A 17123-nucleotide genomic window follows, 5' to 3' on the forward strand; every position below is an offset into this window, starting at 1 on the left:
AAAAGTCACTTCCAACCCCTACGATTTTATGATCTATGATGCTATGATTCTATTATTTGAATGCTGGATGTCTTTGAACACCTCTTGAAAGCTCATTTAGCCTCAGGGACCTTAGAACTTGTGCAAATAAGACTTGAGCCATGAAGTAGTTTCAGAAATTGTACCTGTGTTTAACTCTTAGGCATAACTCTACTGAGTAGATTTATAATTAGAAAGGGGCGTGAGATTAATGTGTATATTAGCCAATCCTTGGTTGCAAATTTGAGTCTTTGCATAACTTGGCAGATGGAAACTGTTCCCCTTCATTTAATCTTTCTCACAACCAGTTTATAATCCTACTTTGTGCAGCAATGGTAAATAAAAAATGGATACCATTCTAAATGAAACATTTCTTCCTTTAAAAGTGGTTTCCTCTGATGATCGTTCAAAGTGTTGCCTAAGGGATAGTGATTTTTCTAGCAGCCAAAGGAATGGAGGAGTGTGAAGAATTTACACTCCTTTGTTATTTAGGCATTCACAATGTTAGCTGCTGTGAAAAACTCTTTGTGCCTAACCCCACTTTGTCCTGGTGATAACAGGAATCATGATTATTTTTTGTCAAAATGTAGCAATTGCAAAACTGAAGATACATACTAAAAGCACTCAAAGTAGTGTTCCTTTTAAATATTTACTAAGATATATTTCTGAGAGCTATATCAAATAAATGTAAATACAAAAAGATACATTAAAAAACTGATATTCAATATTTTTTATTTTCATGATTCCAAACATTTTTCACTCACTTTTTGACTCTCTGGCAAAAAAAAAAAAAAAAAGACACAGTAGCTATAAGGAGAAATTAAACAACTTCAGTTCACTGCAATCTACACTGTGGTCACTCAAGACAAAATCTTTAGATAACAAAATTTTATCAGATTTCTCCAGAGCACACAATGAAACAAGGCATTTCAAACATTTGGAAAGTGAGATGATTTCTTCAGAAAATAGAAGTGTACTCCTGATACCAGAGCAACCCCCTCTCATACCTCAAGTCCCTCACCCAATAAATGAACCTATTCCTGTAGTGAGGCCCTGGAACAGCTGCCCAGAGAAGCTGTGGTGCTCCATCTCTGGAGGTGTTGGCCAGGTTGGATGAGGTCCTGGGCAGCCTTAGCTGATGGAGGCCAACCCTGCTCATGGAAGGTGGTTGCAACGGGATGGGCTTTAAGGTCCCTTCCAACCCAACAAGTCATTTTATGACTCTATGATTCTGTGAAGGCAGTAAAGCACCTGAGCAGAAGTGCTTTAAAAGAATTTTATATCCTGGGCACAGCCATCTGTTTTATCTGAGCCTTTCTCCGAGAGTTAACCCATTTCAATGACACTTCAGGCAGCAGCAGTATTGTATTTGTCCTGAGACACATAAAATTTCAACTTGGAAGTTTTTGGTTCAGCTAAATAATAACTGAAAAGACCAGTATTGTAGAAAGTGTCAGAAAAATTGTAATGAAGAACAAAACTGTGTGCTTTCTTCAACAGAGGTGTAAATTATGAGATACTTGTAATATTCAGTAGGTATTATAAGCATGTATGAACACTGTTGATACATTTGCCTGGAGGATTAATGGCACTCAGTGATGTTATTTATGGACTACTCAAAGCAATGTAGGATGTTTCTGTCATTCCTCATCTTGTCTTCTCTGCCTGTAGAGTGCAGCCATTCCCACCATTGCTGCTAATTCAATTACAAAGCATTTCATAAATAAGGTCCACTCTTCAACGCTACTTTTCAACTTTCTTTATGCAGTGAAAAAGAAATGAAGTTAAAAGCAGATGTTTTAGGAAGTTAGAAAGAATTGGCATGAGTTTAAATGTTAACACAGATTAATAAGTTGAATGCTGTGTTCTTTTGAGGTAGTTATTTTCTCAGAAGGCATCCATCCTATTTAGGCAATTATACAGCCTCAAGTCTTCATTTCTTACTGATATTATCAGGGGACTTCATCTGCTAGTTTGAGTTTAAAACTGTTCATGTGGTTTTAATAACACAGATTTAATTTAAAAGCTGCATTTGATCTGTTTCCATGTGAATATTCCACACATACAGAGAAATGCATTTATTCTAAATTTAAACTGTAGCCATAGTAACCAGCATTCACTGTGTTTCAGTAGGAAATATATAATCCCACTCAGACAGAAGGAAACATGTTGTACTAATTATCATTCTATCAAAAGAATAGAGTTTGTATTTAAAAAAAAATTACCAAAAACTAAGCAGTCTTACTATACAGACTTAGAAACCAGGAGGTTTAAGAGAATATATTTGTATACCATTTGTGCAAAACTCTGCAAGTTACAAAAAGACATATATTTGGACCAATTTAGAGGATATGATAAACCTCATTTTTCTCTCCAGATAATTTATTGTCCAATAAAAATATTACATTGAGAGGTTACAAGCTAGCTTTGCAGGACTGATCTTAAATTTCCTAGAGAAATTCATAATCCTAGACGAACAGTGTTACTGTTTCAATTATAGGTGATCCGGCCAGTAGATCCTGTAAATGATTTTGCAAAGGTAGTAAGTATTATCTTTATAGTTATGACTGTGTTAGTCAAGGTAAGGGCAATAGTAGCTTTTCCTTTCAGTAGATTTCCTTTGCAGTAGATTTTTCTCTCTGCTTGTGCCTTTCATGGAGTTTGATTGCATTTAGGAGAGAGCTCACCCTTTCTCAGATCATTTTAGAGTTAGTGGTGTTATTATTCAAGCATATTGCATTAAAAAGTCAAATATTCACCATGAGTAAATCTTGTAGATGAGATGAACTTTCAAAATCTACTGTATCATTCACCGACAGGTAAAACTTTAGCTGCACATGTCTCTCTGTGCTGATAGATTTTAATGTTTACAGACATTTTTAAAATTATGCCCATTCACCAAATAATGGAAACCTTTAATACCGATCCATGTTATTTAAAGACGGAAAAGGAACACTGTCTCATCTCCTTTGTAAGCCTATCTTGTGTGTCTTTTTTTCCTTGACATTGGTGACTGGAAATTGCGTTTTTCCAGTCAAGATTCTAAGATATGGGTGCCAGATACACCTCTTCTGTGCTATTTTAATGGCTAAATTTCTTAACCATTAAAAAGTAAATTTTGTGCTTTGCTTAATCTTAATTTGCCAGGCTTTAGCTTATTGTCAATGATTTTTTTTCTCTGTTAAAAATAATTCTCTCCTGAAGAGAACTTGGTATTTTCTCACTGTGAAGGTGTTGCATGTACAAGGTAGCAACTCCTTTCCAAAAGCGTATTTATTGAGGCAATGTTAGGATCAAATAATCACTGAGGCTTTTCATTGGAACATTTCGACTTCCTTTAAAAACAGAATTACCAGAATGGTGCAGACTGAGGCAAGTTGTGTGTTACATCACACTGCAGTTTGGGCTCTTCGGTCCCATGAGGTGGGCACACATGGGCTGTCTGCTCTGTTTTCCCAGCTCAGCCCATGAGAGAGCTGTCAACACAGATGTCCTTCTTGCCTTCTGCTTCTGCACTTTGGTTCATCTTCTGCAGCTCCCTTGACACTAGATTCACTTGCATTGAACTGATCTTGAAGATACGCTCACCCAATGCATCCATCTGTTAATGAGTGGTCAGTTCCTGGTACCAAACTGGAAATAGACCAAAGAAACTGAAATACATCATTTATATTTTTTCTTACATGGCTACACTATTTGATTATTTGGTAGCTGTACATAGAATCATAGAGTCGCTCAGGTTGGAAAAGACCTTAAGGATCGTCGAGTCCAACCACATATTCATCTTCAGAATCCACCCACTTCACTGAAATAAATAAGAAAAAAAAAAATTGTTTCCATTCTGCTACCATGGAGATAATAATTTTAAAAAAAGACCACCCACCTATTTCGTAGCATTTTAGGGTGGCTGAAAATAGTTATTCTGTCCTGGAGCATTTGTGTCTCTCCTCAGATAAGCTCATTTGGGAAAAACTGTAGTTTTAAATAAGCAAAACCTGAAGCAAGCTTCTATGCACTTGAATATTGTAAGAAATAGCATACCTGCATCTTTCAGAAGACAAATTTAGAATTCATTTCAAAAATCAGCAACAGAAAGGTTCCAAGGACAGCATGTTGAAAACTCAGTGAACCAGAAGTCAAAAAATTCAGTGAACCAGCATGCACTCTGCAGAGCAAGCTGAGGGCAAGACCTTTAAAAAACCTCTGATATTGGTAAAGACAAGTTTGAAGAACTTTGTGTTTAAACAGTGAAAAGATTTAAATACATAAAAAGGGCTTTACAAAGCTGTGGTCAAACCATCTGCCTGTGTGTGGTGGAAGCTGTTTTCTGCTGGATTTTTCAGGTTTTTTTGTTGGTTTTTTTTTTGAGAATCAATGCAAAGTTTGCTCTGAAACATAAAGAAGGGAGCATCCTATTCCAGTCTGCTCTAGTCAGACCAGCTGCAGTGTTTATCTGACCATCTCACTTGGCTAATCAATTCACTGATACCATTGAAACCTATTCTCTTTTATTACTGGATTGCTTTTTAGCTGCAGTGAAGACAGTAATAAGGGGCATTGCTGGAAACAGTTGGAAAATGGGGTAAAGACAGAGAGAGAAGTGCTAATATTCCTCTATCAAATGAAGTGTCTTACATTTTAACTCATCAGGTGAAACTTTGTCTTCTTAGTTTGCATGCTTGTTGAGAGGAAGCGCTGTTCAGTTAATGTAAGAAAAACAAGGACCTTTGGAGCCAGATCTGTGTTTGCCAGCAGAATGCTGCTCATGGGCTGCCTAGGAGGCATGGTGGTGATGAGGTGATGGTTGGACTAGATGATCTTCGTGGTCTTTACCAACCTTAATGATTCTATGATTCTGTGATTGGCTGAGGAAGTGACCTCACATCTCATACTATCTGTAAAAATTTGCTTTCGGTGTTCACTTCATGTACCATGTGGTCTTAGCAGATTGTGTATCAAACACATCATAGAAAACACTGCTCCAACCAACATGTGGTTCTTTATTTTTGTTTCCCACAGAGTGGAAAGGAAGGAGCGTGCCCGTCTGAAGACTGTGAAGTTCAACGCAAAGCCTGGTGTCATTGATGCAAAAGGGGTATGTAAATAATGAAACCTTTTGAAGTTACACTTTTTAATCATTTTGTATGTTTACCAGTAGATAAAATTTCATCAGCTTAAGGAATCTTGAGTATACAAGGGTATAATACAGTGATCTTCTAAATAGTTATTCTTTTCAGAATAATACTGACTGACAATGCCTCCTAATTGGAAGATGCAATTTTAGTTAAAGAAGGTTAGAGAAGAAAAGACTTCAAAAAACAGTGTGCATTGGTATATGTTTAATGGAACAGAAAAAGAAATGTAAACTCCCTGACTTGGAAAACTGTTACATCTCAAAAAAAAGGTTGAATATTAGAGTTCTGGATGCAGATTTTAGGTCTGGGGACTCACAGCTTTGACAGTTGTGACAGACATTTAACACGGGTGTGTTTCACAATGGGGCCAGCCAGCACCAAATCTGCAAGTTCCCTTCCACCAGTGCTATGCAGCCAGAGCAGCATTTCTGCTGCCGCCGTTCTGCTGTCGTTACTGTGCCCAACAACCAGCTCACGGCTCTGATGCCCAACACCTTACACACTGCTGTTCTGGCTGGCAAGTCTGAATGTGAAAAATACCTACAGTCCTGACTGTGAAGGTACGTTTCTCTGCAGAAGTGTAGCTTACATTTGCAGCAGTAGTAAATACTTGACATCAGCACTGCAGGGATTTGCTTTTGAAAACAGTCGAGTTGATGTGCATGGATTTACAAGTGAGGTTTTCAGAGCAAAGCAAGAATTTGGCTGAAGCCACCAGCAAAGAAAGTCCCATTTGTGTTTATAAAACACAGGGAAGCACCAAATCTGCATGATGAGATGACAAAGTCATAGGTGGGGACTAGCAAAGGGGCAAAAAGTGATTCAGCATATCCCTTTCAGACCTGCAGTTCTTGAGGTCCCCTGCCCATTTAAAATCCTCATTCTTAACATTTTCTTACTTTATTTTTCCTTTGTAATGGGAATGGAAATACTTCCTTTGTCCTAGATAATCATGTTCTTTTACTTCAGCCTATAGCAGATTACCAGAGTGAGAAGTTTCTCTTGTTGCAATACGGTTTCTAATGGAGAGGGTCCAAAGCTTCTGCATTCCAGCAAAATAATAATTCAGAGTTGCAAACACTTCCCTTACTGCCATACCAAACAATTCTTGAGTTCACTGCAAAAGGAGAATAATTGCACTGGTTGAAACAAGTTTTCCTTATTTATTTATTATGTGGAATCAGAGTTCAGCTTGGTATAAAATATGCAATAAACAGCATTGTGAAATCTTAATCTCCCTGTGTTTGTTAAGGAGTCAGTTCTACATTTTTACATTTGAAATGTCCACTCTCTGCAAGCCTGTAAATTAACTTTGCCATTTATTTGGGGAGATAATATGCTTTATATCGCCAGTGAAATCACTTGTTAAATGCCTATTTCCTGTATATAATCAAAGCCTCAGGGGAATAATTCATTCATATAACTAATGGTCCTTATTCAAGTGAGTCTGTCAAGAATTTAATTACCTCCTGATTCCCCAAATTGTTTTTCCATTTTTGTCATCAGCATAACATTAATCTTCCAGCTACTCATGTCAATGTTTGTTTCAGTATGGAGGAAATAGCATAATTACAGACTGAGATGTTGTATCCATTTGGGAACAAATTTTCTATTGTTAGTGTTTGCTAAAAATCTGCTTTTGTCAATTATAAAAAAAAAAAAAGAAGAAAATTGAGGACCTTTTTGGAAAGAGATAATGTAAAGGTGTATTTGAAAGAGCATAAAAGGAAAGACTGTTTGCACTTAGATTAAACTTCATGATGTAAAATGTGGCATTTGAGTACATTTACATGTATGCATATTTTAGTGATGAGCAATTCCGTTTAGTCTTCCCTTCTTTTAGTGTTCAAGAAGAAGTGGAGAAAGCTGCCTAACAGTACATTTTTACTTTTTTTTATCTGGAAGAAGTTCAGCCCAGGTAAACAGGGTTGCAATAATCCCAGCAGAAGTCTTCTGTTTGGAAATCAAACTAAAATTTAGATAGGAATAGGCTTATGGGTTTGTCTGTTGCACCTTTGAGCTCATGTGTGCATGGCCATGTGGCCGAGTGAGAGAGGTTTGATGCTATCTTAATGCAAAGTCAGTGTTATAGATGGCATGACATTTGTAGTTAGCCAGGTTCTTGTGTCTCATTGAAAAAGTGCTTAAGAACACTCAGCAACACAGTTAACAAACCTCATAGTATGGATAGCTACAGGGTAATTTTACAAAGGCCCAAAATCTCTTCTTCAAATCAAACCTGGGTGTGCTACCTTAGCTAAAATGACTGGCATTTTAAAAAATATTATTTAGAATATTTAGAGTGCATTTATTTCCTTCTACTCTTTCAATCCCTGGCATGTGAATCAAATATATACAAAATCAGAAAAAATAAATAAAGAAAAAATAAAGACAGGAATGAGAAACACTGCTACGGAGCACTAGTGAAATCTTGTGGTCTTGAGTCTAAATCAGGGAATGGATACTATCTTTCTATAGAATGCATAATTCTATTCTGATCTTCATCATAATAGGGCATTATATAAAATATAAATGAGCTAAAGAGGAATTTGATTTTCAAACAGTGGATCTAGTGACAACTTTTAACTCTCTGGTCATGTAGCTAAGGGCATAACAGTTGATTTCCACAAGCAGAGAGGTTATAAGAAGGTAAATATAATATTTCTTTTAGTTTAAAGCATATGTTACTGGACAAATTCAGAAAAATTTGCTGAGCTAACTAGATCTCTGGCTTAACCCAATAGGTCTACTTTTCATAGAGGTTGGAAAAGATCTTCAGGATCACCAACTCCAACCATCAACCTGACCTACCAAGTCCCTAAGTCTAAGACCTACCAAGTCACTAAAACATCTTCCTTAGTTCCATGTCCACTCATCTCTTAAATATCTCCAGGGATAGGGCCTCCATCACTGGCCTGGGCAGCCCATCACAATGCCTGACCTCACCCTCTATGAAGAAATTCTTCCAGGTGTGCAATCTAAACCTCCTTAAGTGCCACTTCCAACCATCTCCTTGTATCCTATCATTTATCACCTGAGAAAAGAGTCTGACACTTCACTGCAGCTTCCTTTCAGTTAGTTGTCGAGAGCAATGGGGTCTCCCCTCAGCCTCCTGCAGGCAAAGAAAAAAATCCCTCAGCTGGTCTTCATAATTTTTATTTTCTAGTCCCTTCACCTTGAGCAAAAAAAGCTTATTTGTTCCATTTCAGAGATGTAATTTATAAATTAAGCTGCAAAGGAGATATTTGCACAGCTAATGACAAAATAAAAAATCATCAGAATCCCCGATCTTCTTAACACTTTTGAAGATATCCAGACAGACAGAGAAGTTAACACCTATGTGTTTTGGAAAAAAATACAGTATCATTGTAAACAGCTTCACAGCTTCATTTCATCAAGCACAGATTGTGCTTCAGATGAGTTCACAAAGTTCAGTCTCTAAATTCATCTATTTAATCATAATAATACTCTCCATGAGCTGTTCTAATTGTTAATTAAGATGGGTATCAAAGAAACCTGTCCATCCCTCTGGTTCCCTAAGGCTGTTCTATGCTACTGAAGCAAAGGCCAGCCTTTTCAGGACACTGGTATCTTAGTGATTCAGACTTCAAAAAGACAGATGAAGGTAAATTATTTAGATTTCCTAAACATTTGCTCTCACAGTGTTGGGCCCACCAGTCTGGAGAACGAATAGAAAATGGGGCAGCTCAGAGGTTTACATAAAATGTTTATGCTGGAGATAGCTAGTGGAGTTATGTGAGCACAAGTTTTAATAGAAAGTGTTCTTTATGCTATGTTGAGCTCAAGATCATCTCCCAGACAAAGGATCATAAAATCATGAAGGTTAGAAATGACTACTAAGATCATGTAGTCCAACTGTCAAACCATCACCACCATGTCCACTAACCCATGTCACTCTGACATGAGTCTTCAGATGATCACCTTTCACCAGGATCAGCCCATGTTGGTAACTGTAAGCAGAATTACATATCTACCAAAGCAGCATACTGACCTCATGTGATTCTGCCCACTGCAAGCTTCAGAGTTTGTTATATTAATCCTAAAACACACAGCAGCTGAGGGCTGTTCAGCTTTTTACTGATTCAGATGCCAACCAATTATGGAAATATTACAGAGGGAAAGGTTGCAAGCCAGTAGTCTGTTTTCTCAAAATCAGTCTTTCAGGCAACAGAAATAGCATCTCTCTCGCTTTTCTCACTATCAGATTATATACTCTCTCAATCATCTCTTGAAAACATAGCAGAAATAGTAGCTCTTGGAAAGACCTGTATCAACATATCACCTTTTTTCGTATAAGTTTCCTGTCCCAGAGAAGTACTGAACTATCTTGAAGGAAAACTTTTCATTAAAACTTAAGTAAAACACAGAGATCTTATACCACATGCCATTTCATTTCACCCCTTATGTGGACAGTGACTCCAGAACATTTTCTTGTGGATGAATACCCATTTTCAGTCCCCCAACTGAATAAATTTCATTCAGGCTTCCTAGTCAGGTGCCCACCTAGCAAAGTTGCTCAGCGGGATCTCCAGCAGGGAAGAAGTGCCTGCCCAAAAAGGGCTCTTCTCCATCCATCCAATATTTTCCCAGTAGGTCTGGGCTCTGAACCACAACATATTGTACCATCCATATCCATTAGTTTTTCCCATTCAGCTTGTCGTCCGTAGAGCCTTTCATATTCCAGTCAGACACCCACATTACACTCACCCTGCCCTTTCAGACACCACTGAATATATTTATTGTGACAGACAGAATCTTGATCACATTTAATAACTTTTCTTATGAGAAGATTCTGTTTGCAGATCCCACAGCCCTGCCTGTAATGTAAGGCCATCCTCTGGCTTTATTGTCATTTTAGTAACACTGCATTAAGGCCTGAAAGAGAGAATCTAAGCTCAGATGAGATAACAAATTCAGTACTGTGGTATAATAAAACCCTCTGGACACTCAGTGCACCTTTCTTCCAAATGTCAGAAGCTGCTTCAAGTACTGGAAGGCTGCAGTTATATCTCTCCAGAGCCTTCGCTTTTCCAAGCTAAGCATGCCAGATTTCCCCAGCTTGACTTCATAGGAAAGGTGCACCTGTGCTCTGATGATCTTCATGGCCATCCTTTGGGCCCCCTCCAACAGCTCTATATCTGATTGAGAAAGAGTAGTTAGAATCATAGAATCTCTTGAGTTGGAGGGGACTTCTAAAGTTCAGCTGGTCAAACTCCCCTGCAATGAACAGGGACACCTACAGTTTGATCAAATTGCTCAGACCCCATCCAGCCTGACCTTGAGTGTTTCCGGAGATGGGGCATCCATCACCTCTCTGGACAACCTGTTCCAGTTGCCTGACAACCCTTATCATAAAAAACTTTTTCTTTATATCCAGTCTAAATCTCCTCTCTTTTAGTTGGAAACCACTTTCCCTTGTCCTATCACAACAGACTCTGCTGAAGAGTCTGTCCCTTTCTTTCTTATATCCCCTTTTAGATACTGCCCACTAAGTTCCTCCAATAAGTCCAAAAGATTTATTCACTCACCCATATGTATATTTTCCTTATAAATATCTGCCCAGTCACTACTTACTCGAGTTTCTGAATACCTCCCAGTCAGCAGCTGAGGTCATGAAAGGAGAGGTGCTGAACTGACAAAAGCATTTCTGTGCACATTGGAGTTCATTTGTACATCTGAATGTGTATGAAAAGAGAAGAAGAGGGAGTCTCTGCTTTTTTTTTTTCCCCTCCTTTAAATTTCATAGTCAGAAAATAGCAGCAGATAATGAGTAAGAGATAATGGACATGACAAACACCAAAAGGTGTGGGATCACAGGTTAAGAGATTTACTAAGAAGAAGAGAAGTTGAACATAAATGAAATATACACCTACTCACAAGGATGATTTGAAGGAGGGCTACTGAAGGTGGCGTGGGCACTGATGCACAATTAAATAATCTTTATTCCCAGTCTAACTCCAGTTTATCCCTCCAGCCTGACTCCATTTGTTTATTTTCGTTGGGAATGGCTGCCTGTGGGGTGCTCTTCAAAGACACTTAGGCACTTTTACAGGAATAGATACTCAGTTCAGATAAAAGTTGGTCTCCAGCTGGCATTCCAACCATTTCTTAGGAAAATGATGACTTGTATAGCTGTAATCTTCTTCAACTGGAGGTATGTATGCCTGAGAGCAACGTGCCTAGCAGCAATCCATCTATGTGTGCTAGCCTGCACAATCCAACACTTTTGTATCTTTTCTAGCTTGCCACTACTGTAGCTTTTGAGGAGCAGTCAGTGAATAATGTATCTTCAACGCTGCTGTTCTATTTCTATACTTACTGCTATTTTTAAAGGCGTTGCACTAAAGAGGGCAGAGTGAGCTGCAGTCAGATCTCAGGCACCCAGGATAGCAAACAGAGAACACAATCCTGAATGCAATAAAAGTCTGCACCCAGCACAGTCCCAGGACATGAACACCAAATCTGTTGGCACAACAACCCACACTGCTCCCCAGTCCCGTGGTTCCCAGAAAGCCTATAGGGACAAGTTACTTCCAAAATCAAACCCAAGCCCCAAGCCAGCAAGGCAAGGTGGAATGAACACAGACAAATCTACAGCATAAGCAAGGGACTGTGGGTATTTACTGGACATTGTTGTCCTGCAGATACACATCCTGCTGATGTGATCACAGGTGAGATCACAGAAATCCAGGATTCTGCACTTTGCTATGCCCTGTGGCTTTAGTTCGCACCTTAATTTGGTCCAAATTTTTTAACTAGCCTTTATTATCATTTAGAAGAGCATTTGCTAGAAGAAGGCTTTGCATTACATCATTCTTGAAAGGCTTATTCTGTCAACTCTGGCTAACTTTGATTATTTGAACTGAGATGTCCAACCTTGCCGTGTAATTAAATTTTAGTTTAAGATTCTTTTTCCATTCCATGGTGCCGCTTCCACTGGCAGCATCAACTGATTTAGTTTTGTCTTTTGCTTCTTTTGCATCATGTTTCTAAACTGCTGAGGACAAAGAGCTTTCCCATTAAATGCAGGAGAAAATCTGACCTGAGCCCTGGCATGCTGTTTTTGCTATGGACTGCTATATTGCTTCAGTTGTATTAAAAATAGCTGATACAAACTATGATAAAAAAAAATATGAATTTAGTCCCCATCTTGAAGACAAAGTGAAACTTTGGTTTAGTCCCTTAAAAAACGAGTAATTCCACTATGAACTGGTCTGACTCCTAACAACTTTTTAGCATTCCTAATAACATCTAGCATGCATAATGGTACACAGTGTGGCTCTGGCTGCATAAACAAAATGAGTCTTCAATAGTACTCTATCAAACACATTGCAATTTTCCGAAACCAAAATGTTTTATTGTCTCAGTGCCAAACAATTATTAGACACCTACTGGCATTAAAAATAATTGGCTTAGAGTAATAATTTCTAGCAAAAATATGCTTCCATTAGGCATTTGTTTATAAGCTTCTGGAAATTGCATGAAGGAGCACATGCATAGATGGGTCATAATATTCTAGCTTGGCTTTTACCCATTAAACAATTTTACCTGTTCGGCTACAAAGCCTGAAATGCAGCTCTCTGCAGCAATACCACTTACAGATGATGCTGGGATAATTATGTAAACATTGTAAAATAGTAGTTTTTATAAAACATTTTTTTTGTCTCCTAAGTTGCTATTTCTCCACCTGAAAAATCCCAAAATGAAGAACTCAGTCTTTCTTTGTTGTCCAGAGCCCCAGCCTACTGCTACTGCCAGTGATGTGAATCGTGTGCTGCCCGCAGTGAACCTCAGCTCAATGCCTTTGCCATAGGCACCTACAGTGTACAGAGGTGCAGGCCCTCTGCTCAGCTCCTCATGGAGCTCCTCCAATAAAGTGGCAATAAAAATTATGCTATTGCAGCAAAGGCAGTGCAATCTTCTGAAGTTCTTTGATTGTACAACTACAGGTGGAACATCTGCAGACAAGAAACCCCCTTCTATTCAGACCTGAGTTTTTCTATAGAAAATCCTTCAGCATGTAATTTCTTTGCAAGAATTGTGAATCAATATCTTACCCTACACACTCCCATCTAAGAAAGATTTAAATTTGCTTTGCTGTAATAACAGAATAAGAACAAATTTTCATGTTTGTATCTTAAAATAAGCGTTGAAAATCAGTCATGTCATAAATTTCCTAGTTTTATATCTCCATTACAAATTGACATAAAATCTTTTCCAAACCCTTGTTTCTGCAGTTTTTGGTTTTAGCTGTTACTCTTCAGCAAACATTCAGGAATGTCTCCTCTGTGATAAAATGGAAATTAATGACAAGAATTAAAAAGTCATGTGAAGCCATGCTGCAAAAATTCCTCATGCAACACATAAGAGCTATAGGTAGGTCTTTATGTGAAGTCAAAAAAAGCTGACAGACATTATTAGAAGGAAATTCCTGGGCAGAGATACTTCTTACGCAAATTCTTTTTGTTGGCATAGGGCCATCAGTAGCCGCTCTCCAAAATGTGGTGTGAAACTGCCCAATGAAGGAGGACTAGGACTAAATTGCTCATCTCTCTATTTCTCTGATGCTCTCTTTCTTCCAACCTTCTCTTCATTGTATTTCACTGCACAACCTCAGAAATGTGGGTAGCAGTGAGGGACATGGGATAATAAGATCTCAGCACCATTCCTACCACTGCAGCCCATGTCTTGAGAAGGCTTCTTTCTCCATGGCAGAGGGAAATGGGGGCTCGTTGGTCTCTCTGTATGTTTCACACATTTTTGCCCCTCTCCACAGTCCTGTCTTCACATTTCATGATAGCTGGTTCCAGGCAGTGGACTCTGCACATCTATTTTGACCTGAGCCCATATTATTGGGCTGCTCTGATTTTTCCCCTTGAGCCAAACACATCTTGCTCAGCACTGCTGCAGGGGGCATTAGAAATACTGCAGTCTTCAGCACCTTGTTCACTCGTGCTGAAGTCACCAAATGAAATTTAGTTGATACAGTGCATAGCCAGGAGAATTTAGCTGTACAGTGTCTTGTTGCTCCAGGGTATCTTGAGTCACTCAGCAAAGACATGTAACAATTTAATAATAGTGCCTGTTGGGACTTGGTCAAATAATAATGCCTGTTGGGTCTATTGACAAAACTAAGGCAAAACATTCAAGTCTTCAGGTTTTTTTTATGCTACTTTAGCACTGTTGTCTGCAGCAGACAACTGGAATGACTTAAAGTACTATGGGTTTTTTTTAAGTGATGGAAAAGGACTAGAAAATGTAGAAAGTACTGTTGGGTCAAATCATTGGATCTGTTTTCCAGTTGTTTGTTTGTTTGTTTGTTTTTATTGTGCATTTTATTGAGAAAAACAAAACCTAAATATATGAAATATGTAAGCATAACAGAATAGATCTCAAATAGGTCTTAAATGTCCCTTCCAACCCAAATCATTCTATGATTCTATGATAATAAAATGTGAGAAAAAATGGTTTTGGGGGTTGAATTTGATCCAAATGAACATTCAAGAATACTGGTATTGATTTCTTGAGTCGAAGAAAATACTGGTAGTCAATTCTGTTCTTAATGAGCAGTTTAAATACATGAATCTTATAGATTTTCAGCCTGATAATCGTGTTGAGTTTATATGTGGGTAATACTGCTTCTTAGGCAGTCATAAGGTTAGGAACAAGACTATCAGACAGAATTTTCTTTGCCATTACAAGTCTGTGCCATCCCTGCTGAGGTAAGAGGAAAGTCAAAAAAATTGCTGAGGTAAAGATACGTACTGTAATATTTAAATTGGACACAGATTAAATATAAGAGGGTAAAGAGTTGCTAGCACAGGTAAAATGCCTGAGTTTACAGCTGAGAGTTAATTGCTTTTCTTCAAAGTTTTTCCAGCAGAAATTTATGATGAGTTTAAATTCATGGGTTGTGTTATTTTTATAACTTGTTGTCTATGCCCTGAATTAAGTGGTAGAAGATCTGCATCTGTGTAAAGTTAATTCCATGGTTATTTGACTGTTCAGAAAAGCAGCTTTAATGATTAGGGGAAAAAAAAGATGTATAGCATTGGCAATAGCTACGGTTAAATAGTTAGAAAAAGAACAAAGTTTTCTTCTAGCAAAATTAGGCACAGAGCTCTAGATGAGTGGAGTCAAGCGTTAGCACTCATTAAGATGACAGTCTCTGTATTTCACATCTTTATTTCTGGCTCGCTCAATTCAAGCCGTTCAGTGATGATTGACTTTGTGACTCACAGGCCATGTTTGGAAGGTTACAGGAACACAGGAACTGCCAAACTGGGTCAAATCCACAGTCCATCTGATCTGATATCCTGTCTGGGAAGACTGGCAGTATGAGGTGTGTGCAGGACCTCTTACACAAATCTTGCACCAGTCCCTCACAGTGACTTCATGCTCCTCCATACCTTTCTTTTGTTGCTGTTTGCTTTAGCTGTAAGGCCTAAGTACCTAAATGTTTTAAATGAGAGCCATGAGCCTGATATGATTCACAGTCTCCTCAGCCAGATCTTGGCCATCGTTCAATCTGCTGTCCCAGTGATCTGTCTTCCTTTTAACTCAAAAGAGCAGTTCCAAAGATAAGTCTGCCCGAATTGTCTTTGAGTGAACAGTTTGAAGGCATGTAGGAATTGCAAATCTTTCTCCATTAATATTTTACAAAAGAAATGTAATAAAGGTCTTTATATATATTTTTTTAATGTAGAGGAGTTTTTAATGTAGTAGTTTATACTTGCACAAATGTATAGCACACGATCACTGAATCATAGAATCATAGAATTCCTTATGTTGGATGGGTCCTTACAGACTACCCTGTTCCTACCCCCTGCCATGTATTGGTAGAGGTCCTGCAGTGTGCACTGTAGGAATCTCTGGGCCTCAGCGGAAGATCAGATTGTCCCAGAAACTTGCCAAGTCCAAACCAACACTCAGCTGATCTCTGAGGATCTTTCATCTACATCACTTTTGCATGAAGGGTGCTGGGAAAATTGGCATGCATGGAGATTTATAGCTGAGGGAGTGCAGCTAACAGGAAAGTTACTTTGGCTAAGAAAATAAAGAAAGAGTAGAGAAAGAGTTAGGACATTGCCAAACATCAAATGCACTAACTCCAGAGACTCCGTACTGCCCATATGACCACAGTGAGCCAGGCTGGGTGAAAGCCCACACTCCATCACACCGTGCTGGAGCCGGCGGACACTTAGTGTCTGGATCTTCTTCCTCGAGTCTCCTTTCTCCCCAGCACTGTAGTTATTCCCTATAGTACTTAAGGTTGGTAGATTTGTTTAAATGTGAAAAATGATCTCAACTTTTCCACTTCTCTTGGGGCAGATTATTCTACACTCAAATTGATTTTACCGTCAAAGAACTTTGCCCTTTCTTTTTTTCACATTATTAATTTCAGTGTTGTTGCTTGAACATATTCTTTGCACACTCTCTGTGTACAACCTTCAGGCACTTGTACATGACCTTGCTTGTCATGTATGCAGGCTTTCTATGTTGGTGTTTTGTTCCTGCCAACAACCAAGCAATATAAATTAGCACAGATGAGCTCTCCATTTTGAATGCAATTTCAACCTTGCACAAAGTTAAAAACATGTTTGCAGAAATGGAAATACTGTTTTCACATGCTTTCTTGATAGTGTATTAGTGTTTCTGTTCCCCTGGTAGTCAGTGTTGTTTTTAACCTTTGTTTTGGTAGCAATTAAAATTCAGTTGCTGGCTAACAAGAGACATTAAGTCAGTGTTAAAAAAGATTAGTAAAATTTTGTATTTATGAATATTCAACAGTGCTACCCTTGCCTTTTGAAGATAGGCAGCATGGAGTATTTAATCAGGCTTGTACTTTTCCATTTTGAAATCCCAAGATACATATCTCCCTGCAGCTACGCAGGGAAGCTAAGCAAGCAGAAGTATCTTCATCTGATACAAAGTTTGTTCTCACTTAGA

The 17123-nt window shown here is 38.4% G+C and overlaps 1 protein-coding gene across 2 annotated transcripts in view; it reads left to right on the plus strand.

Annotated features, from left to right (window-relative positions):
* Positions 1 to 17123, plus strand: part of DLG2 (discs large MAGUK scaffold protein 2) — a 730880-nt gene that overhangs the window by 686378 nt on the left and 27379 nt on the right. For both annotated transcript variants that reach the window (XM_042839962.1, XM_042840043.1), the window contains one exon: positions 5038 to 5113. In XM_042839962.1, coding sequence (XP_042695896.1) covers positions 5038 to 5113 — 76 coding nt within the window. The remainder of the gene's footprint in view (positions 1 to 5037; positions 5114 to 17123) is intronic.

This window comes from Centrocercus urophasianus, unplaced genomic scaffold (assembly GCF_019232065.1).
Source record: "Centrocercus urophasianus isolate 14NV4802_14NV808 unplaced genomic scaffold, USGS_Curo_1.0 seq_1, whole genome shotgun sequence".
NCBI classification, from domain to species: domain Eukaryota; kingdom Metazoa; phylum Chordata; class Aves; order Galliformes; family Phasianidae; genus Centrocercus; species Centrocercus urophasianus.